The following is a 24,968-nucleotide window of genomic DNA, read 5'->3' as shown; positions in this document are numbered from 1 at the left end:
TAAATCAAAACTAATGAAGGATTAGTTCTAAATGATATTTGTAAACATAATTCTTTGAAAAAAATAAATACCATAACGCTAAAGCTAGATTTTCTTCAAAATTAATCACGTATCATGATTTTCAAACAAAATAGTCACCGTTGAGATGCTGTAACTCTGCTTCCTGGTGAAAGATTAGGCCTACATTTTGACAAGAAGAAACGTCTTCAGTTTTGATTGGAGCTAAATATTTTTGTAGGATCAGCTTCAAGAAGAAGCTTCAAATGGCCAAATTGTTTCAGGGCTAAACGAATGTCTATGACTGCATTGGAATATGAATATTGGATTTTCCCCACAAAAAAATCGTTTGAAAGTTTTCATTGAAGATATTGGTGAGCTAGTTGGTCATACCTGAATCAAGTGAATGATAAACTCATATGTACTTCAGAAGTACATATGATAATTGACACTTGAGTTCTTCCGCCATAATTTTGCTTATCGTGTAGAGGAATTATTCGGATGAATTCAACATATGATGGCTTATGTAAAATTTACATTTTTATATTAACAATCCTAGAATCAACGATTTGCCATAAATTACATACCTCTTCTTAAGCCACATGGCCACGATTGCTCATAACTTCTTTCCGCACTGCATAGAACCAACCGCCAATCTTCGTATTATCCAGACAATCCTTGAAGGCTTGACATCCTTCCATGCTATTCAGCACACCGAACACGGCCAAATCGGCTAGATTGGGCTTCTTACCACCCAGGAACGGTGTTTTATTCTTCTCCACTGCCGCAATCCATTTATCGCACGCATCGTAAATGTGGGACCGAACGTCATCGGACAGTTGATGGCGCTTCTTCAGCCGCTTACTGATGGCCCACATGGCCACGGCACCGACGTACACCATCAGGTCTCGTTCCCACTTGGGGAAGTGTACGTCCCATTCGCCAACCTCGGAAAACCATTCGAACGTTTCCAGTGCTTCATCTTTGGTACGGTACACGTTGGGCGAGATGAGATGCACAAGATGGTCGTCCGCCCAGGAGCGCCACTTACGTTCCTCACTGTAAAATCGGGGAAGATTCTTCTTATAGTTTCATCCGTAGATTCGCTGATATATTACACTTACTCTTGGGCGTCATTCGCTTTGTGTTGTTTGGAATCCTGCAACATCAGGAAGTATTTGTTCATTATGTCGCTGGTTTTCCTGCCGGATTCATTGACGAACGAAATGGACGGATAATACTTGGCCAACTCCCCGATGTCCTGACTTTTGTCCTTTAAAAAGCTGGCCAGCACCGAAACAATCATGCTGGAATCCATCAGTTGAACGTACTTTCCCGACCGAGTCTTGGCCAACACTATGGGAACCTTCTTTGTGCTGGACCATTTGATGTCCTGCCTCAGAACCGCATCAACTTCTACCACGGAGTAAGACAATCCGCTGTGGTCCAGAAATGATCGTACCTGTAAGGCAAAACAAAAGCTAATGTGCTAGCTCTCTAAAGATCACCAAAATCTAAAGATTACCTTACAGCAGAAAGGGCACGTCTGGAACTGGAACAACACTAGTTCCAACCCGGAATCGTCTTTCGGATTTACAACCTTCCTCATTATCCTCACGTCAGGCAGCCGATCCAAATATGTTGGTCCGGTTTTTTCATGAATCATGTGATCCGTTGGTTCCCCCCGGAAGTAATTGTAACCAGACCAGCCGGTGCCCAATAAGGCGCCCACAGCCACACCTTTGAGGGCCAATCGGAGTGTACCACCACTCGAGGAAGATTGCTTCCCGGCAGAGCTGGCCAATAACCTAACCACATTGTGTTGTTGTGTGCGAATTATTCCGACACCAGTGGACACTCGAACAGCCGAGCGCGCGATAGCGCCCAAGCGATATGTTGCCATTTTTGTACGACGTCGGTGGTTTATTTTATTATTTTACAGCAGAAATCACTAGCAAAATTGCACAAAAACTCAAAAAACTTTTCATTCGGAGAAAAATGTTATGAAATTTTGACAAAACTATGCCCACCGAGTTAGCCCTTTGTTTCGCTGCAGCAAAGTCTACACTGAAAAACAAGAGAACCCAAATTTGAGTATTTTTAAACTCACTTTTGAGTTCTTTTTTGCATCCTGTTTCCAGGGATGCCAGGTCAATTTTTGAAAAATCTGGATGATTTAGGAAGATTTGTCTGGAAAAGTCTGGATTCGTGTGAAAACCTTACAAATTCCGGGCAAAAACCTTACAAATTCCGAATAAAACCTTACAAATCCGGAAAACAAATGTCTGGATCTTCCAGACTTTTGTTAAATGAGACCTCAAAAATCTGGATAAATCCAGATAAATCTGGAAGGTTGGCAACGCTGCCTGTTTCATTCGCTCTCTTTATTGTTGTCAGAGAGTGAATAGCAAAACAACCCAACTTTGAGAGTTCGATGCGGGAAGCCAAAATTGAGTAAGTGGCACAGTACCGAAAGTTGAGTAATTTTAACTGACGGTTGAGTAAAAAGAACCTTGACTTTAGGTACTTTGGCCGTATACGCCTAAATGCAAACTACCTACCTGAACATCGACTCCAGCAACTCAAAATTGGCTTCCCGCACGCAACCTCCAAGTTGGGTGGAATGAACTCACTTTTGGGTACTTTCGTTTTTCCGTGTACAGTCAAGGATTTGCTATCACGGAACCGCCAAACTACCCAAAATTGAGTTTTTTTGACGCAATTCCATAGTTCGGCCCAATAAGGCAGCATCCATTTATTACGTAACGCAAAAATCAATATTTTTCGACCCCCCCTCCCCCTCCGTAACGCTATTTTGTATGAAACCCCAAAAATTTTTGTATGGGCCGTAACGCTCGGCCATACTCCCCCCCTCCCCTCAGAGCGTTACGTAATTTGTGGACGGCGCCTAAGCCAAAATTGGAGTAAATCGATTAAACTCACGCTACACGGAGAGACGAAACTACCCAAAAGTGAGTTCTTTCCACTCAACTTCGGGGTTGCGTGCGTCAAGCCAATTTTGAGTTGATGGAATCGATGTTTGGAACTAGGTTGTATTCACTCTGAAATTTGGACTAGGCACAGATAACAGACGTTTATGCTTATATTGCCAATGTGTGTAAAAATGCTCAACAGCCATTTCGTATGTAACGAGCAGCTGAAACTCATGTGGCAATCATTTAGAGATGGCGCAGTGATCGATAGTTAGTGATCGCTTTCAAGATTGCATGCACTACGCAATTTTACATTCAAGATTGTATTCGATCTTGAATGAAACTGGAACTTTGAACTATTCTTGCATTCAAGTTAGATGTAATGCCGCAATCAGTTGAGTAGATGGCGGTAGTGAGCCAACGTATATCGTTTTGAACATTTACACAGGATTCTGCGAAAAATTTGTACTAGCATAAACATCTGTTATCTGTGGACTAGGTTGTATTCACTCAAATTTGAGTACTGTGCTAGAAACTCAGTGTTGGCTTGACGCACGGAACTGCAAAAACTTTTTTTTAACTGAAAATCGAGTTCATGGTAAAATTGAAAACATATATGTTTATTATAATTCTGTTGAATTAAAACGAAACTCAGTCTGCACAAATTTAGTGGCGTTGTGTATTTAAATTGACCCTCAGAATAGTAATTTTCACCGCAAGCCGCCGTTCAGTGTATACTCAAGAGTAGGCAAATTCAACCTAAAATCCCCCTCATTCAACTCAATTTTGAGTAAACCAACATTTACCCAAAATTGGCTTATTGGGGTCAAGGACCCCCTTTGGGTTTGGGAACGTTCAAAAATTACGACCAACATTTGGGAGAGGGGGGGGGGGGGGGGGGGGTCTAGGAAAGTGTGACAGTACGTATATATTTAAGGTATAGGGAAATGAACCATTTTACGAAGTGACAACAATATTAATGATGATATTGAATTGGGTTTTTAAATTAAGAAAAATGTATCGAGTTTTTGGTTTTATACGAAAGAGCACCTTTTTCTGAACCACCATGATTTTTTTCAGATTTTTAGAACTTCATTTTGGTACCTAAAATCGCTTTCGAAGAGATTTGACGAAATCACATTTTGACAGCTGGCCAACTGCTTGACAGCTCCGCCCAGTACAAAATGCGACAAGGGGTGATTCGACAAATCGCTCCCATACAAACTTCAAACTGATTTTTAAATAGGTTCCCGGGCACCAAAATTCATGAAAATTTGGATTTCGGCTCAGTTTTGCATACAGATTCTGAATATGGAATTATCTCAACACCGCTAAAGAAGCCAATTTCACGGCCCGCATAGTGAAATACAGTTTGTGGTAATCTCCACACAGTATGTCTCCTTTATCTGTTACTGTTACTGTACCTCGAACAGATGCTTTACTGTTGAAACTATGAAACTCGAAGCATTCAATCATAAAGAACGGTCTATGTAACGCATACCAAGCTGTAACAATATGTTATATTGTGCAGAAGTTGTCGAATAATATAGTGATGAAAACTCAGTAGACATGGTGGCAATATAGAATGACCATTTCTCAAACGGTTTGTAATTTTATTTGTGCAACACACTTACACATGCGCGTTTCACTATATGCCACTTAAGTTCAACAGTTTGCCAAATAGTAGCTTGCATTGGTATCTGTACCGGTCGAACTTTGCAGTCTGCACTTAGTAGAAAAAAAAAAACAAAATCTCCTGCCCACGATCGAAGTGAACAACTATCTGAAAATTTGCCTCGGAAAACGTATTGAAGCAGTTTGGCTGAAACAAGGGAGCGGTCTGGCTGAAACAAGGGTAAGTTTTTCTTGATTTGTACATTTGTTTTTTCGTGCCATATCTCATCGGATGCACATTGTTTTGCAGGATTCCGGAACTTAAAGTCAGCGGTAGAAACCTGATCCGGCCTGACTATGCGATTGCGAGGCGTCCCAATAACGGGTATAGTGAAAGATTCGGCCTGTGGCAGGCGGAAATTGGAAGCTGCTTGCGATAAAAAATCCGCTGTCACCACAGTAATAGCAGCGGCGTCATGGTCGCATTTTTTTCCGCAGTCAAGTTCGCAGATTGTGAACAATCCTCGGTACTCACTTTACGTAGTTTATGTTTAGTCCCTTACTGTCAGAGCTGTCAGATCAGTGTAACACGCTAAATAAAATGTACACAAAAGGCAATTTACACGGAAAAAAATACACGGTTATGAATATTTATTGGGTACCGGACTGGTCACCGAAAATTTGATCGTTTTCTTTGGTACATCGAGGTCTTGGAATTAGTCTATGGTAATAGGCTCCTAAAGGCCTATCTCAATTTCTGCATAATTCGATCAAGCATTGATTAAAACGACATGTTTACTCATTTTTTAAGTATTCCTATTAGGTAAAGCCCATAAAATATATTTTCAAAAATTTTAATAATTTTTGCAACACTCCTTGTTTAGCACTCAATTTTGGGTAAATTTTGTTTACCGTGTATGTCAAACAGGAACATTTGTTGTCAAAAGTGAGCCAATGTGGTGTCTTTTGCAACCCGCCGTTTCACTTTCGTTACGTCAAGGTTGACCTCGAATGTCAAACAAGACTTGCTCATCATTATTTTATTTTCGAGTTTATTAACTATTCTGTTATTGTTCAAGTTCGGAAAAATTACCATTGAGATCAGAAAACCAAGCTCTTTCGTGTTATGCACCAAAAGCGGGAAAATATTTTTCATTTTAGGACCCTATTGTCAATTAATAAATCAATCGCCGTAGGTATTAACTAGCCTAGCTTGAAGCGCTGAATTTTTTGAATAAAAAATCCGATGAACTCACCGCTTTTTTATTTTTAAACGGTTCAAATATAGCAGAACCACAGAGAAACAGACGTCACACTCTCATTGCCTCCCATCGATCACCTTTTTAACGGTTGATTCAAATATTTAGTAGTAGGTCGATTGACCACTCGCGGCGCTGGTATCGTTTTTGCTCCTGTTTGACGTTTGCCCACTACCGCCATCTAGTGGCGGCCCGGCCAAACACAGTACGTTTAGCATTGGGCGATTATGTTTTCGTGACGATGTTTTTTAATGAAATTTGTTCTAAGTGTTACGTCTGTTTCTCTGTGGCAGAACCATATATCATAAGCTTAAAATACCATGAAAGACCAAACATCAATTATAACCCATACAGTGTTTGTTTTTCTTCTAGATTTATTGTTAAACTGTTCCCTTACCATTTATTGTGCAGTGAATTGTCTGAAAAACTGGATAATATATTGACCATATCCTATACAGTATTGCGAAAAATTTGTTCGGGAAAACGAGCAATTTTTTATGGTAACCTATCTTAACCGCCTATTCCACATACTGTAAATTAGCGGATTACCGTTTGCCAAACAGGCAAATCTGTACATGGAATGGTTAGCTTACTGTTATCTCTGACAGTCTGAGAAATGGTTAAATGACAATTGCTAATTGTCATATACAGTATGAGAAACAATGCATTTACAGTTTGTGATTATGCGGGGGGTTATTGGACGCTACCTCTTGTCAAAATTCATTTATAAAATCGGCTCGTAAGCGACTGTAGCGTGACAGAGGGGGGGGTCTAGAAATCTCGAAAAACAATGGACGTAATAAATGAACCTTCCCTTGATGCATCTCTGTTTGTTTTTGACAACATCGGTGAGCCAGAGAGGGAAAACAACCTAGTTTTGGGTAACGAGTTTATTCGATATTTTCAATTTTGAGTAAAATTGACCCAAATATTAGGTAGATTGGATTTTCCGTGTAGAATTTGCTAGAAATGGGCTAACATCGAATCTCACTGGGAAGCTAACAGGGCTAACATCACCGATGAAAACATTGTCACGAGTACGGTCCTGGATTTGTTACTCGTTCTTGTCGGATCGGATCTGTCATTCGAAAATTTCATTGCAGTCAGCAGATTTTGTAGTACGGAGATATTCAAGTAATTTGTTACAATAATTAACGTAAAAATGCTGGGTTTTGAGAATTTTCCCGAATACGAAGTACCCGGAGTGCGCCAGGTTCAATTTTATCCGTATGAATCCAACGGAGGGTAAGTATTTCTGTGGTCAAAGTGTTTGTTGTCAGTGCACCGGGTTAGGTTATGGCTGTGGTTCGATGGATGACAAGCTTCTTTTCTAAAACGATCCAGTAATTATTTTGTTATAAATTTCGAATTCTCTTTATAGGAGCGTTGTTGCCATTGCTGGAGATGATTTCGCCGTGATTGGAGCGGATACGCGTTTGAGCTCGGGTTATTCCATCCACACCCGTACGCAGAACAAGCTGTTCCGGATGTCCGATCGGACAGTGCTTGCATCGACGGGATGTTGGTGTGACACCTTGGCCCTCACCAGCTTGGTCAAAGTGCGAATGCAGATGTACAAGGATCAGCACCAGAAGAACATGACGACGCCCGCTGTAGCCCAGATGTTGTCCATTCTGATGTACAACCGTCGATTTTTCCCGTACTATGTATCCAACGTTTTGGCTGGATTGGACTCGGATGGAAAGGGTGTCATCTACAGCTACGATCCGATTGGGCATTGTGAAAAGACCACGTACCGTGCCGGTGGGTCAGCTGGACCATTGCTGCAACCGGTTCTGGATAATCAAATCGGAATGAAGAACATGGTCAATGTCCAGCCAACTCCGGTCCAACTGGACAAGGCAATCTCCATCATTAAGGATACATTCATTTCCGCTACGGAGCGAGATATCTACACCGGAGATTCCGTTATAATCAACATTATTACTAAGGATGGCATCAAGGAGGAAGTCGTTCAATTGCGAAAGGATTAAGCTCTAATACAAATTGGTGTAGGTGGGAGATTATTCATTTTTTCCGTTTTTTTTACCATCCAATAAATTTGAATGAATAGTATGAATCATTGGGCATATTCGCTCGAAAGAAAATCTATAGTTCCACTTCAAGCAAAAATTATAATGGGAGCTGTTGAATATCTGACCAAATTTCCTGTGCACTATCTAGTACAAATTCCGGATGAATGAGTGCTTGATAGCATGGCAGCTTAGAAAGCATGTGCTTAGTTTAATGGCGGGAGACAGTGTGAACGAGTTACCATTTGTAAAGACTTGAGGGGCGTTTTGGTCTTTTTGAAGTAAGTCGATGGCGAACACGGAGTGAGCGGAATGGGAGTTCCGATAAGTTTGTTCCTTGTTATTTCCTTCCCCTATAGGGTCCGGGACCATTTGGACAAGGGATGCCTATTTTGAGCACTTCATGCTAAATATCTTAGATGACTTTTAAATTAGTTTGTTTTCCATATAGGTACTTCAAGTTGATGCTATTTGATTCAATATCAAAAGAAGCAAATTAAGTTTGTATTACGTTAGGCGATATAAATTCTTCATTGAAAATAGGGTGCTCATATTACCCCGACGGTTCAAAATCGACGCAAAAACAATACTTTTTTTTTAAATCATTGTTGAGCATGAGCATAGATGACCGCACAATTCGTAGTTGCTACTCCGTGATTGACCAGAGCAATCGAAATTGCACAAGGAACCAATGAATAGGGCTTGGGACTAGCTTACTATTCTCAATGTACACAGGTCGAGAGCTCTCAACTTTAATAAGGTCAATAACGGCGCCGGCCACGTCCTTACGGTCATCGAGGATGGAAGGGAATGTTAGTAAGACAAACGTTGTTAAAAAGACCGCGAATCGCTGCATCTCCACGTTTGTCTCAGGAAGGAATTTTTTGTTAGTAGGGTAAGGTACATTGTCAGTCCGGGAGTCACCTATGGTTGGTGATATGATTTGACAATGGATCAATATACACAAACCGCCGTTAACAACCGACCACTTTTCGACGCAAGAACTAGCCAAAAAGAAAATTCTATCGCGCGTCTCCACTCCACTAGGGAGCAGAAACCTTTAGTCTATTCCACACAGAAATACACTGAACGCGACTCACTTGTCGGCGCCCGGATTTTTTCTCGACCGGCGAACCCGAACTAATATTTTTCACTCTTTTGTGTAAATGCAAAAAATGAAAGAAAATATTTATTATCAACCATTGGCGGAGCCAGCATTTTCTTTTCTCTTACTCACTCTCCTAAACATGCACGAGAAAGAGAAAGGTAGAAGAGGGGGCAGCTTGCTTCCTCTTTCATCCCGCTCTTTCTCGTATATGTTTAGGAGAGTGAGTAAGAAAAAAGATAAAGCTGGCTCCGCCAATGTTATCAACTAAAAGTGTATTGGAAACTAGCGCCGAAGGGAAGCGAAAAATTCGGAACTGACTCAACCACGGCGCGCGCACACTCGTCCCGTCGTCGGTGCCCCGCAGAGAAGAAAAACAAATCGCAAAAATCTAGCAAAGCGAGCGCGCGAAACTTTGCTGCTGCCGAACTTCCGCACACTGACACTACTGACTCCTTTTTTTTTAAATCATTGTTTGGCATATAAACACGATTGGACTATAATTTTTTAATGCAACTAGTGTAGTATTATCAGAGAACAGTCTAGAGTGAACTTAAGGCCTTTAAGCGTTACCAGGTACTTCCTTGGTCTTTTGTCGGTTGAAGGACCTAGAGCATCTTTGGAAATTAAACTGATTTGATTTGACAATGATTTTTCATAAGGGCCTAACTGACTTGATCGATTTCTCTTCGTCGGTTCTCTCTTTCGTTAATAACTTGATCAAAACGAACAAAATCATTATTCTTTTTGTTTCTATAGCAAGATGTAGTCATCTTCTTCGCATTTCAATTGAAAAAAAATGGGGAAACTCAATACACATTCTGTAATAACACCAAGAAGGGATCGATGAAGAGAAATCGAAAATGTCAGTTAGGCCCTAATGAAGAATCAGCACGAATCAGTATCAATTTGTTCTTTGCAGAACAATGCTCCATGGACCTGTAGGATGTTGCACCGTATCATTTATGAAACAACAACCCATAGATTACGCTCGTAGATCTTAAGGCCTTTACTAGCGGTAGTTCTTGGATGACCTAGAACATCTTTGAAATTTACATCTCTACAGATCTATGCCTTATGGATCTGTAAGATGTTGCACCGTATCATTTATGTAACAACATGCTGTTAATTACGCTTGTAGATCTTGAGGCCTATATTCGCGAAGGTTTATGGAGGACCTTCAACATTTGTGGACATAACTATTTTACTGAACCATGTTTGATAGACCTATAGAATGCTGCGTATCAGCAGAAGGATAACAAAAACCCATTGATAACGTATGTAGGTCTGCTGAAAAATTCCTGGAACACCCCTGCGCCTTATGCCCCTCCCAGACAATGCCGTGTATCCTCTTGAAAACTTCGTGACAGTATCCTTGATTCTTCGCTTCGTCCGTCTAAACCGCCCTTGACATCCCTAAAATACTCTGAAATCCTCCTTGAAACCAGTATGCATTCCCCTCCTCCAAACTCTTCAACCATCCCTTGCCCCCTTCCCCACTAACCCCTAGAACCCACCCATGCTACACTACCCCCTCCCAGAGAAAATAGGTAGAGAAGCGAAGAGTGAACAGCCGTCTGAATGGCAACACTTTTTCTGTTTTGATTTCATTACTAGGATGCTGGCAACTGCCGAAAAACAGATTAATCCACCTATCGAGAGTAGCGTCTTTCTCGTGTACTGCAATAGAAAATTATTTATGCAGTTGATTTATTAACAAGAAATCATCTAAATTGTATTCCAAAAAGGATCAATGTTCATCAATTTAAGGAATCATTGTTATTTACAATAAAATCATTGATATTTGAAAATACTGTTAAAAAAATGTTTCAAATGATCGCAATACTTATCTTGAATTATGTGGCAATCGTTAAGGTTTGTTGATTTTGTCCGATAGGATACCAGTTTGACGGTTCGATAAGGTATTTTTGGCTTCACACTCTTCGCTTCTCTACCTATTTTCTCTGCCCCCTCCCTTTCTGCTTGAACTCTCTGAAACAAATCCTCGGATATCTGAAGACCCCTCAATTTTTTTACGCGGGATCCCGAATTGGCTTCTTTAGTGGTGTTGAGATAATTCCATATTCACAATCTACATGCCAAACTGAGCCGAAATCCAAATTTTCATGAACTTTGGTGCCCGGGACCCTATTTAAAAATCGATTTAAAGTTTGTATGGGAGCGATTTGTCGAATCACCCCTCGTCGCATTTCGTACTGGGTGGAGCTGTCAAGCAGTTGCCCAGCTGTCAAAAGGTGATTTCAAAAAATCTTTTTGTAATTGAATTTAGGTATCAAAATAAAGTTTTAAAAATCTGAAAAAAATCATACTGGCTTAAAAAAAGGTGCTCTTTCGAATAAAATCAAAAAATCAATATATTATTCTTAATTTAAAAACCCAATTAGCTCGGTATTTTTTTTACACGGATGAATTAACACGTTTTTTTATACGGTTGTTTTACACGGTACGTATCCCCCGTGAAGAAAAAGACCTAAGTGTACTCAGAGAAGAGTGCACACGTGATGAGAGTATGTGCATGCGCGCGATATCCCGAAACTGGCAAACTGGTGATGGTGCTACCCATCACACTCACCCAGTATGCGCGCAAGTTTCAAACGTCTTGCGTTCGCGTTAATAATCGCCAGTCAAAAACTTAAGTTCTCTCTTCTCTCTATTACGGTCGAAGAAACGAAAGATCTTCAGTTACGTGCTGACGACCGAACCGAACGAACGCGAAAAAAGGAAGTAGCAGCAGTAGTGAGCAGTGTAGTGTCCTAAACAGTGATGAGACCAAGTGAAGAAGATTATTGGAATGATAAACTGTCGATCTAATTGAAAGGAGTGGAACACATTGAGTGTGAATAATTAAGGCAAGTGGCTTATCCAGGCCGGGACGGCTTTTGGTTCGTCAACTCTAATTTTTATATGTTTAACATGTTAGTCTACTAGGAGTTCGGAAGTTGTGCAAGAGGTTTGGTAGTACAAAGAGATGATAAACGCATACTGATTTTCTTGCGACTTTCCATGAATGCTTACCATCCATTAACACTTAAGGCACAGACAAACAGACGTAACACTTCGAACATTTTTCGATTCAAATCATAGTCACGGAAACATATTCGCCCAATGCTAAAATGACTAAGTTTGGCCGACCATCAACTAGGTGGCGGTAGTGAGCAAACGTCAAACTCGAACAAAAACGATGTGAGCGCCACAGGTGGGTAGTTGGCCAACTATCAAATTTTGAAAAAGATCGTTAAATCGAAGTACGATGGGAATTATCAGAGTGTTACGTCTGTTTGTCTGTGCTTAAGGGATGTAATATGGATATAATATGAGTTATTATCAGAATTTATTAAAGGAACTGCATATTTAGAAGATATCGTTGATGATCTTCTTATGCTATTTTTTTCATTTGTTCAGTTTTTGTGATCCCGAGCACAGTTTTAGAGCAAAATGTTAACTATTTTTGATATTGTGACATGGTAATTTATGATCAGGTCGTTTCGACTGTTAATCGATCAGATGCAGATTTTATTGGTTTTGTATCGATACAAATATATGTCATTACATAGATGATTATGCTATATATTAAACACTTTGGACGCAAATCATGTTTTCAATATAACTGAACCATAGACTGACTCGCCTCGCCAGTTTGAATTCGCGATAAGACTACTAAAGTCTAGTCCTACAGCGTTGATTACTCAGAGGAGAAAGTATATACGATGAGAGCATGCATGCGCGCGTTATCTCGAAACTGACGAACTGGAGATGGTGCTACCCATCCCACCCATCCATCCAGCTAGCTAGTAAGCACGCACATGTGCTCAAACGCGCGAGTTACGCGCGAGTTTCAAACGTCTTGCGTTGCGCTCGCGCTTATATCGCCAGTCAAGATGTTCTACAGCGGCCAAAGAAACCAGAAATTTTTAGTAGAGCGCTGACGACCGAACCGAACGGACGCGAAAAAAGGAAGGAGCAGTGTAGTGGCCTAAACAGTGAAGAGACCAAGTGAAGAAGATTATTCAAATGAGGAACCGCCTATCTGATTGAAAGGAGTGGAACACATATTGAGCACATTGAGTGTGAATAATTAGGGCAAGTGGCCCATGTAGGGTGGGTAAAGTGGGACTGTTTTGGGATCGTCGAATCTTATTTTCATGTGTGCTAACATGTTCTCTATCTAGTCTACTGGGAGTTCTTAAGTTGTGCAAACAGTTTAGTGGTTCAAAGAGATGTATAACTGTTTGATTTTCTTGTGGTCAAGTTTCATGGATACTCACCATCCATCAAAACTGAAGTGATTTGAATTTCAACCGATTTCGTTTCAACCGTTAATCGTTCAGCTGCAGATTTTATTGGTTTGTTTTGTATCGAAATTGTCACTAGTAGGTGATTGCGTTATTTATTTAAAAATGTGATATCAATTTGATGTCGGAAGCAAATCATGTTTTCCATATAACTGACTAGCCTCGCCAGTTTGCATTCGCGTTAAGACTACTGAAGTCTAGTCCTACACAGTTGACTACTCAGAGAAGGAAGTATACACGCGATGGTGACGAACTGGTGATGGTGCTACCCATCCCACCTATCAAGCCAGTTATAGTAAACGCGCACATGTTTCTCGAACGCGCGAGTTTCAAACGTCTTGCGCTCGCGCTAATGATCGCCATTCAAGTTCTATTGCGCCCGAAGAAACCAGAGATCTTCAGTTGCGCGCTGACGACCGAACCGAACGGACGCGAAAAAAGAAAGGAGCAGCACTCAGTAGTGAGCAGTGTAGTGGCCGGAACAGTGAAGAGACCAAGTGAAGAAGATTATTCAAATGAGGAACTGCCTATCTGATTGAAAGGAGTGGAGCACATATTGAACACATTGTGTGAGAGTAATTAAGGCAAGTGTCCGGGATGGGTTTGAAATCGTCGACTCTAATTTTTATATGTTTTGTCATGTTAGCCTACTCTGAAAGTTCGGAAGTTGTGCAAGAAGTGTGGTAGTTCTATGAGATGTATAAACGCATACTGAGTTGCTTGCGGTTTTCTATGAATACTCACCATTATGAGAAATTTTGTAGACGAACTGGATAGTTAGAAGATATCGTTTATGATTCTCTTAGGCTTTTTTTTTTCATTTGTTGAGTTGTTGTGATCCCGAGCAAAGTTTTAGACCAAATTGTGAACTATTTTTGAGCTTCTGCATTGCAATTCATGATCGTGCTAACTGTTAATCGATCAGATGCATAATTTATTGTTTTTTTTTATCGAAACAAATATGCCATGAATGCCATGACATAGATGATTGCGCTATTTATTTAAAATGTTGGACGCAAATCATGTTTTCAATATAACTGAACCATAAGACTGAATCCTCTCGCCAGTTTGGATTCGTGATAAGATTCTGAAGTCTAGTCCTACACAGTTGATTACTCAGAGAAGAAAGTATACGCGATGAGAGCATTCATGCGCGCGCTATCTCGAAACTGACGATCTGGTGATGGTGCTACCCATCCCACCCATCCAGCCAGCTAGCTGGTTAGCGCGCACATGTTTCTCGAACACGCGAGTTTCAAACGTCTTGCGTTGTGCCCGCGCTGATCGACAGTCAAGTTCTATTGCGGCCGAAGAAACCAGAGATCTTCAGTTGCGCGCTGACGACCGAACCGAACGGACGCGAAAGAAGGAAGGAGCAGTAGTTGCGAGCAGTGTAGTGGCCGGAACAGTGAAGAGACCAAGTGAAGAAGATTATTGGAATGAGAAACTGTATATCTGATTGAAAGGTGTGGAACATATATTGAACACATACGTAGTATAAACGTAGTATACACAGTATAAACGTATACTGACTTGCTTGCGGTTTTCTATGAATACTCACCATCTATTAACACTTAAGGGCCGCTTTCTTCACCTCGGCTTAACCGGTAAGCCAGGCTTACCCATATAGTTAAACCTGGGTGAAGAAATCGCCCCTAAGTCACATGAATATGAGTTATCATGAGAAAATTTTTAGGCGAACTGGATAGTTAGAAGATATCGTTTATGATCCTCTTAGGCTTTATTTTTCATTTGTTAAGTTGTTGTAATCTTAGCAAAGTCTTAGACCAAATTGTAAACTATTTTTGAGGTTCTGACATTGGAATTCATGATCGTGATAACTGTTAATCGATCGGATGTATATTTCATTGGTTTTGTATCGAAACAAATATGCCATGATGATTGCGCTATTTATTTAAAATGTTGGACGCAAATAATGTTTTCAATATAGGGAATCGCGCTACTTGGGCGGTGGCTTCTATATTCGTATGTTTTCCACTATAACTCAGTCAAATTTTAACCAATTGACACAATTTTTGGAATGCGGTGAGATAGGTATACGCGTGTACAACATTTCCAGTCAATTGGTTCAAAATTGACTGAGTTTTAGTGGAAAACAGACGAATATAGAAGCCACCGCCCAAGTGGCGCGATACCCTAACTGAACCATAGACTGAATCCCCTAGCCAGTTTGGATTCGCGATAAGAATACTGAAGTCTAGTCCCACAGAGTTTATTACTCAGAGAAGAAAGTATACACGATGAGAGCATGTATGCGCGCGCTATACCGAAACTGACGAAATGGTGATGGTGCTATCCATCCCACCCATCCAGCCAGCTGTTATACTGCCGTAATTTTGCAAAGTGACGTAAGCGCCATTCAAAATTTCAATATTTTTTGGTATATTATTTAAAATATCTGGGGTAAAAATAAAATTGTGGTATTCCTGCTGTATTAGAATGCAAGATCTAATCGTAATCTATCATCTATGGAAAATAACTTAGAGGATGAGCAAGTGTTTTATGCATAATATCCAAAAAATGGGCCAAAACTATCAATGTCGCTTACGTCACTTTGCAGAATTGCGGCAGTATAGTAAGCACGCACATGTTTCTCGAACGCGCGGGTTTCAAACGTCTTGCGTTGCGCTCGCGCTAATGATCGCCAGTCAAGTTCTATTGCGGCCGAAGAAACAGGAGATCTTCAGTTGCGCGCTGACGACCGAACCGAACGGACGCGAAAAAAGGAAGGACCAGCAGTAGTGAGCTGTGTAGTGGCCTAAACAGTGAAGAGACCAAGTGAAGAAGATTATTCAAATGAGGAACCGCCTATCTGATTGAAAGGAGTGGAACTCATATTGAACACATTGAGTGTGAATAAGTAAGGCAAGAGACTCATCCAGGCAAGGATGGCTTTTGGATCATCGACTCTAAGTTGTGAAGAAGTTTGGTAGTTCAAAGAGATATAAACGCATACTAAATACTCACCATCCATTAACACTTAAGAGATTTGAATTTGAGTTATAATCAGAAAATGTTTAAAGGAACTGGATAGTTAGAAGATATCGTTGATGATCCTCTTAGGCATTTTTTTCATTTGTTCCGTTGTTGTGATCCTGAGCAAAGTCCTAGAGAAAATTGTAAACTGTATTTCATGTTGTAACTTTGCCATTTATGATCAGGTCGTTATAACTGTTAATCGATCAGATGCAGATTATATTGGTTTTGTGTCGAAACGATAATGCCATGACGTGAATAATTCCGCAATTCATTTAAAATGTTGGGCACAAATGATGTTTTCAATATAATTGAACCAAAGACTGAATCCTCTAGCCAGTTTGGATTCGCGATAAGAATAAATCTGGAGCTCGATTTAAATAGGTCGTATGTGCTTTTGTCGATATAAAATTCGATCAGTTTATTTTAGTCATTGTATCAATATGGAAGATATTTTTGAGACTTTTAATGATGGAACGGAAAGCTTATTTTGTGAGGATTCTGCTGTATGTATCAACTTTGTTCAATTTCAACGGTTTTCGCTACAATAAGTAAATCCAACTGATCTAATTTTTAATCGACAAAAGCACATACGACCTATTCAAATCGAGCTCCAGAAATACTGAAGTCGTGTCCTACAGAGTTTATTACTCAGAGAAGAAAATATGCGCGATGAGAGCATTTAGACGATGCCCACCAATGCGTGAGTAAACCGAAATTGGCAACCGCCTTCATAACGCACGAACCCCACTAACCGTTGCCAAATCGGTTTTAAAATGACAACTTACCTTCCCGGTGAACAGTGGATTCATATATTTAGCAACCAGACCCAACCGTTCTGACGTTCTGATTGACGGACGGCACTTCTCCGACATTATCGACATCAGGACCTATCGTGGCGCCAACATCGACTCCGACCACTATCTGGTGATGGTCAAACTGCGCCCAAAACTCTCCGTCATCAACAATGTACGGTACCGGCGACCGCCACGGTACAACCTAGAGCGATTGAAGCAAACGGATGTCGCCTCAGCATACGCGCAGAATCTCGAGGCCGCGTTGTCAGACGAGGGCGAGCTCGAAGAGGCCCCTCTAGAGGACTGCTGGAGTACAGTGAAAGCAGCCATCAACGACGCAACCGAGAGCACTATCGGGTACGTGGAACGGAATCGACGGAACGATTGGTTCGACGAAGAGTGCAGAACGGTTTTGGAGGAGAAGAATGCTGCAGCAAGGGACTCGACAGAACGTGGAACGTTATAAACAGAAGCGGAAACAGCAGACCCGCCTCTTTCGGGAGAAAAAGCGCCGCCTGGAAGAAGCGAAGTGTGAAGAAATGGAACTGCTGTGCCGTTCTCAAGAAACACGGAAGTTCTATCAGAAGCTCAACGCATCCCGCAACGGCTTCGTGCCGCGAGCCGAAATATGCAGGGATAAAGACGGAGGCCTCTTGACGGACGGACGTGAGGTGATCGAAAGGTGGAAGCAGCACTTCGATCAGCACCTGAACGGCGTGGAGAACGTAGGCACGGGAGCCCACGGCAACGGAGGAAACGACGACGCCAGTGCAGCGGAGGACGGAAATGAACCAACTCCCACGCTGAGGGAAGTTAAGGATGCCATTCACCAGCTCAAAACCAACAAAGCAGCTGGTAAGGATGGTATCCCAGCTGAACTCATCAAGATGGGCCCAGAAAAGTTGGCCACCTGTCTGCATCGGCTGATAGTCAGGATCTGGGAAACCGAACAGCTACCGGAGGAGTGGAAGGAAGGGGTAATCTGCCCCATTCACAAGAAAGGCGACCATTAGGAATGTGAGAACTTCAGGGCGATCACTATTTTGAATGCTGCCTACAAAGTGCTATCCCAGATCATCTTCCGTCGTCTGTCACCAAAAACAAATGAGTTCGTGGGAAGTTACCAAGCCGGCTTCATCGACGGCCGGTCGACAACGGACCAGATCTTTACCGTACGGAAAATCCTCCAGAAATGCCGTGAGTACCAGGTCCCAACGCATCACCTGTTCATCGACTTCAAAGCGGCATACGACAGTATCGACCGCGCAGAGCTATGGAGAATCATGGACGAAAACGGCTTTCCTGGGAAGCTGACTAGACTGATTAAAGCAACGATGGACGGTGTGCAAAACTGCGTAAGGGTTTCGGGTGAACTATCTAGTTCATTCGAATCTCGCCGGGGACTGCGACAAGGTGATGGACTCTCATGCCTACTCTTCAACATCGCGCTGGAAGGTGTGATGTGACGAGCCGGGCTCAACAGCCGGGGAACGATTTTCACAAAATCCGGACAATTTGTGTGCTTTGCGGACGACATGGACATTATTGCCAGAACATTTGGAACGGTGGCAGAGCTGTACACCCGCCTGAAACGCGAAGCAGCAAAGGTCGGACTGGTGGTGAATGCCTCAAAAACAAAGTACATGCTGGTAGGCGGAACCGAAAACGTCCGGATCCGTCTGGGTAGTTATGTTACGATAGACGGGGATACTTTCGAGGTGGTGGAGGAATTCGTCTACCTCGGATCCTTACTGACGGCTGACAACAACGTGAGCCGTGAAATTCGGAGGCGCATCATAAGCGGAAGTCGGGCCTACTACGGGCTCCAGAAGAAACTGCGGTCGAAAAAGATTCACCCACGCACCAAATGCACCATGTACAAAACGCTAATAAGACCGGTGATCCTCTACGGGCACGAGACATGGACCATGCTCGAGGAGGACCTGCAAGCACTCGGAGTTTTCGAGCGACGCGTGCTAAGGACGATCTTCGGCGGTGTGCAGGAGAACGGTGTGTGGCGGAGAAGAATGAACCAATGATTTCAATCTGACTAACAAACAAAACAAGACAGCTTTCTACAAGTAAAATATAAAAAAGTGATTATCTTTGATAATTTTTGAAACTGCAGTTCTCTCATGCATTTATGATTGCATTTGTCGCAAACGGACACATATTAAGGACAAACGTCTTAAAATCCCGGTTCTACAGTGCATCAAAACTTCAGACGCACAAATCTCAAGAAGCAAGCTTCCAACAACAATGCATTTTATTATTCTGTTCTTGCTCACTTGTAATAAGCTTAAAATAAGAATCTCAGGTGCGCTGCTTTTGCTTACGAAGAGATTTGTGCCCTCAAAATCGTGAGTAGGTGCCAAAGTCGGCCATTGTGGCGACCATATTGGGATTCTAACAAGTCTGTCCTTAAAGATAAAGCTTAATGCTAGGCGAGGTTTGATGTGTCGAAAGATTCGATTGTCCAAACGAACCGAAGAGCGGTGAATTTTTATAATTATTATATACGAAAAATTCGCTAAAATTTCCAATGGGAATGAGCAAATAGCTTCGGCAATCTGCAAGCCCCAAGTGGAATAAAAAATAGGTGACATTCAATTAATTAAAACGCCAGCTAATTTACTGACTGCATGGTTCCAATCAACACTCGTTCGCAAAAAAAGTGCTTCAGCAATTCCTTCAGAGATTTCTCCAAGAATTTCTTGGCAAATTTCTCCAGGTGTTCCTTGAGGTTCCTTGAGATTCTTCCACCAATTTCTTCAGGGTATCTTTTAGGAGTTCATTCTTGGATTACAATGGGAGTTCCTTCCGAGAATTCTTCAGGAGTTCCCTCTGAAATTTCCTAGTCATTTCACCAGGAAAGCTTCATCCGTCCGTTTATATCGGTCCGTTAGAAGTTCTGTCTGGGGTTCCTCCTGAAGATTTTTCAAGGGTTTTTCGAGAAATTTCGTCAGGAGTTTCTTCGGAGCATCCTCTAGGATTTTTTTTTCGGAAAATCCTCAAAGAATTCGTTAGAAGAATCATCCAGGAATTCCCACAGAGCATAAGTAAACAAATAACTAAACGGTTTTAGATTAGCTTTTAACGTAACCATTTAGCTCACAGGTTATCATTACAAATGCAATCACAAGACATTATGCGTTAAATGATGCTTTTATGAAAGCAAATTGGAGATGATAGAAAAATAGATATTTTCACCGCCGACATGTTGGATTGTTGATTTTTTCTTGTTTGGTGATGATTTTCAAGCATGTTTTCAGGTGACATTTTTATGTTATATTAACGATTTCGAAGAGGGCGCTTATTTTTTCACATCTTTACCAGCATATTTCACATTAAATTTCATTGGGCAAATGGTGTGGCTGCACTATACGATAAATATTCACCATGCGAAATTTGCAAATTTGGATCGTATAATTTGCATTATTTCTCTGGCAGTTTTGTTTTTCTTTCATGATATTTTTATCAAGACTAAATAAAATTTATAAATTCAGAATGGTTACGATGAAAGTCATTATTAGTGGGGATAGCATTTACCTAGGTAGAGTACTCTTGAAATGGTCACTACAAATGCTGGATTACTTTTGTTGAATACACTTGAAAACCTTTACCAGGATGGGCCAACTAGCAAAATTGTAATCTTCCTGAGGTTATGGTAGAAGCAATGCAGATAATGTGGCTTTGGCTAGAGTTTTATTGCAGTAGGTTTATGATAATCCTCTAGTGTTTCATAAAACTGAAAATGTTACTTGGGAGGGGTTCTTCTAGGAATCTATAAGAACTCCTGGAATTCCCTCAGGGATCCTCCGAGAATGTCCTCGGGGATTTATTCAGAAGTTTCTTCCGAGATTCCCCTTAGAATTCCTACTGGGTTTTCTCCGGGAATTTCTACCGGGATTCCCCTGGTAATTCTTACTAGGATTGCACCGGGAATTCCTTCCGAGATTCCCCGGGAATTCCTTCCGAGATTCCCCGGGAATTCCTTCCGAGATTCCCCGGGAATTCCTTCCGAGATTCCCCGGGAATTCCTTCCGAGATTCCCCGGGAATTCCTTCCGAGATTCCCCGGGAATTCCTTCCGAGATTCCCCGGGAATTCCTTCCGAGATTCCCCGGGAATTCCTTCCGAGATTCCCCGGGAATTCCTTCCGAGATTCCCCGGGAATTCCTTCCGAGATTCCCCGGGAATTCCTTCCGAGATTCCCCGGGAATTCCTTCCGAGATTCCCCGGGAATTCCTTCCGAGATTCCCCGGGAATTCCTTCCGAGATTCCCCGGGAATTCCTTCCGAGATTCCCCGGGAATTCCTTCCGAGATTCCCCGGGAATTCCTTCCGAGATTCCCCGGGAATTCCTTCCGAGATTCCCCGGGAATTCCTTCCGAGATTCCCCGGGAATTCCTTCCGAGATTCCCCGGGAATTCCTTCCGAGATTCCCCGGGAATTCCTTCCGAGATTCCCCGGGAATTCCTTCCGAGATTCCCCGGGAATTCCTTCCGAGATTCCCCGGGAATTCCTTCCGAGATTCCCCGGGAATTCCTTCCGAGATTCCCCGGGAATTCCTTCCGAGATTCCCCGGGAATTCCTTCCGAGATTCCCCGGGAATTCCTTCCGAGATTCCCCGGGAATTCCTTCCGAGATTCCCCGGGAATTCCTTCCGAGATTCCCCGGGAATTCCTTCCGAGATTCCCCGGGAATTCCTTCCGAGATTCCCCGGGAATTCCATCCGAGATTCCCCGGGAATTCCTTCCGAGATTCCCCGGGAATTCCTTCCGAGATTCCCCGGGAATTCCTTCCGAGATTCCCCGGGAATTCCTTCCGAGATTCCCCGGGAATTCCTTCCGAGATTCCCCGGGAATTCCTTCCGAGATTCCCCGGGAATTCCTTCCGAGATTCCCCGGGAATTCCTTCCGAGATTCCCCGGGAATTCCTTCCGAGATTCCCCGGGAATTCCTTCCGAGATTCCCCGGGAATTCCTTCCGAGATTCCCCGGGAATTCCTTCCGAGATTCCCCGGGAATTCCTTCCGAGATTCCCCGGGAATTCCTTCCGAGATTCCCCGGGAATTCCTTCCGAGATTCCCCGGGAATTCCTTCCGAGATTCCCCGGGAATTCCTTCCGAGATTCCCCGGGAATTCCTTCCGAGATTCCCCGGGAATTCCTTCCGAGATTCCCCGGGAATTCCTTCCGAGATTCCCCGGGAATTCCTTCCGAGATTCCCCGGGAATTCCTTCCGAGATTCCCCGGGAATTCCTTCCGAGATTCCCCGGGAATTCCTTCCGAGATTCCCCGGGAATTCCTTCCGAGATTCCCCGGGAATTCCTTCCGAGATTCCCCGGGAATTCCTTCCGAGATTCCCCGGGAATTCCTTCCGAGATTCCCCGGGAATTCCTTCCGAGATTCCCCGGGAATTCCTTCCGAGATTCCCCGGGAATTCCTTCCGAGATTCCCCGGGAATTCCTTCCGAGATTCCCCGGGAATTCCTTCCGAGATTCCCCGGGAATTCCTTCCGAGATTCCCCGGGAATTCCTTCCGAGATTCCCCGGGAATTCCTTCCGAGATTCCCCGGGAATTCCTTCCGAGATTCCCCGGGAATTCCTTCCGAGATTCCCCGGGAATTCCTTCCGAGATTCCCCGGGAATTCCTTCCGAGATTCCCCGGGAATTCCTTCCGAGATTCCCCGGGAATTCCTTCCGAGATTCCCCAGGAATTCCTTCCGAGATTCCCCGGGAATTCCTTCCGAGATTCCCCGGGAATTCCTTCCGAGATTCCCCGGGAATTCCTTCCGAGATTCCCCGGGAATTCCTTCCGAGATTCCCCGGGAATTCCTTCCGAGATTCCCCGGGAATTCCTTCCGAGATTCCCCGGGAATTCCTTCCGAGATTCCCCGGGAATTCCTTCCGAGATTCCCCGGGAATTCCTTCCGAGATTCCCCGGGAATTCCTTCCGAGATTCCCCGGGAATTCCTTCCGAGATTCCCCGGGAATTCCTTCCGAGATTCCCCGGGAATTCCTTCCGAGATTCCCCGGGAATTCCTTCTGAGATTCCCCAGGAATTCCTTCCGAGATTCACCGGGAATTCCTTCTGAGATTCCCCGGGAATTCCTTCCGAGATTCCTCGGGAATTCCTTCCGAGATTCCCCGGGAATTCCTTCCGAAATTTCCCTGGGATTCACCTGGGCATGTCTTTTGGGATTTCCCCGGAAATTTCTTTCGGGATTTTCCCGGGAATTCCTTGCGGGATTGCCGCGTGAATTTCTTCCTGGATTGCCCCGGCAATTCCTTCCATAATTCCCCCGGCATTTCCTCCCGGGAATTCCTTCTGGGATTTCCCGGCAATTTCTTACGGGATTGCCATGGGAATACTTTCTGGGACTTCCATGGTAGTTTCTTCAGAGATATCTTCCGAAATACATTCGAGGATTTATCCAAAAGTTCTTTCAGGGATTCATCAATGAGGTTATTCAAGGATTTATCTAGGAGTTCCTTTAAGGAGTTCTATCATGATTTCTTCCAGGCGTTTCTTCAGGGATTCCTTCAAAGATCCCTCCAGGAAGTCCATCAGAGATTCCTCAAAGAACTTCTTCAGGGATTACTCTTGAAATTTCTCCAAGGATTAAAAATTCGAACGAAAGACTTGAGGAATCAATTATCCACATTCTAGAACTTTCGTACAATCGAATATGATAATATGAGGAACAATAAATGATGTTGTCATTTATTTGCTTCTCTGTACTTTGTTTACGATATAAAGTAGGTAGTATTTACCAACGATGATGCGAACGCACGGTGCGAATACGGGTGAGTATCCGAAATAGAACCGATTTGCACACCTCTACTACTTACCGACTTACTACGCACTAGTGGGGATAGTCTTATGCGCGCGCTATCCCGAAACTGACGAACTGGTGATGGTGCTACCCATCCCACCCATACAGGCAGTTATATAGTAAGCGCGCACATGTTTCTCGAGCGCGCGGGTTTCAAACGTCTTGCGTTGCGCTTGCGCTAATGATCGCCAGTCAAGTTCTATTGCGGCCGAAGAAACCGGAGATCTTCAGTTTCAGTTGCGCGCTGACGACCGAACCGAACGGACGCGAAAAAAGGAAGGACCAGCAGTAGTGAGCAGTGTAGTGACCTAAACAGTGAAGAGATTAAGTGAAGGAGATTATTCCAATGAGGAAACGCCTATCTGATTGAAAGGAGTGGAACACATATTGAGCACATTGAGTTTGAATAATTAAGGCAAGTGGCTCATCCAGGCCGGGACGGCTTTTGGATCATCGACTCTAATTCTAATATGTTTCATCATGCTAGTCTACTGGGAGTTCGGAAGTTGTGCTAGAAGTTTGGTAGTTCAAAGAGATGTATAAACGCATACTGAATACTCACCATCCATTAACACTTAAGGGATTTGAATTTGAGTTATTATCATATTTTTTTTTTAAAGAACTGGATACCTAGAAGATATCGTTGATGATCCTCTTAGGCTTTTTTTTTTATTTGTTCAGTTGTTATGATACCGAGCCAAGTCTTAGAGCAAATTGTAAACTATTTTTGATGTTGTGACATGGCAATTTACGATCAGGTCGTTGTAACTGTTAATCGATCAGATGCAGATTTTATTGGCTTAGTATCGAAACAAATATGCCATTACATAGATGATTGCACAATTTATTTAAAATTGTGGACGCAAATTATGTTTTCAATATGTACTGAGCCATAGACCAGCCAGTTTGGATTCGCGATAAGAATACTGAAGTCTAGTCCCACAGAGTTTATTACTCAGAGAAGAAAGTATACACGCTGAGAGCATGTATGCGCGCGCTATCCCGAAACTGACGAACTGGTGATGGTGCTACCCATCCCACCCATCCAGCCAGTTGTAGCAAGCGCGCACATGTTTCTCGAACGC

The 24,968-nt window shown here is 42.7% G+C and overlaps 3 protein-coding genes across 3 annotated transcripts in view; 1 reads left to right on the top strand and 2 right to left on the bottom strand.

Moving 5' to 3' along the window:
• LOC134288187 (uncharacterized) overlaps positions 1-24,968 on the bottom strand; it is a 504,266-nt gene that overhangs the window by 301,698 nt on the left and 177,600 nt on the right. The gene's annotated exons all lie outside the window — the stretch shown is intronic.
• LOC109423870 (prostaglandin E synthase 2) lies at positions 520-2,046 on the bottom strand. Its single transcript, XM_019698913.3, has 3 exons — positions 1,523-2,046; positions 1,122-1,459; positions 520-1,056 (listed from the first exon to the last, which is right to left on the bottom strand). Exons 1-3 carry the CDS (start codon positions 1,898-1,900, stop codon positions 591-593), a joined length of 1,182 nt encoding a protein of 393 aa, XP_019554458.2. The 5' UTR covers positions 1,901-2,046; the 3' UTR covers positions 520-590.
• Positions 6,882-7,883, top strand: LOC109423871 (proteasome subunit beta type-1). The gene is made up of 2 exons (XM_019698914.3): positions 6,882-7,048; positions 7,185-7,883. Exons 1-2 carry the CDS (start codon positions 6,966-6,968, stop codon positions 7,795-7,797), a joined length of 696 nt encoding a protein of 231 aa, XP_019554459.1. The 5' UTR covers positions 6,882-6,965; the 3' UTR covers positions 7,798-7,883.

Source organism: Aedes albopictus, chromosome 2 (genome assembly GCF_035046485.1).
Source record: "Aedes albopictus strain Foshan chromosome 2, AalbF5, whole genome shotgun sequence".
NCBI lineage: Eukaryota > Metazoa > Arthropoda > Insecta > Diptera > Culicidae > Aedes > Aedes albopictus.
Note: the sequence above shows the minus strand (reverse complement) of the source record. Positions and strands in the feature narration are given on the sequence as shown.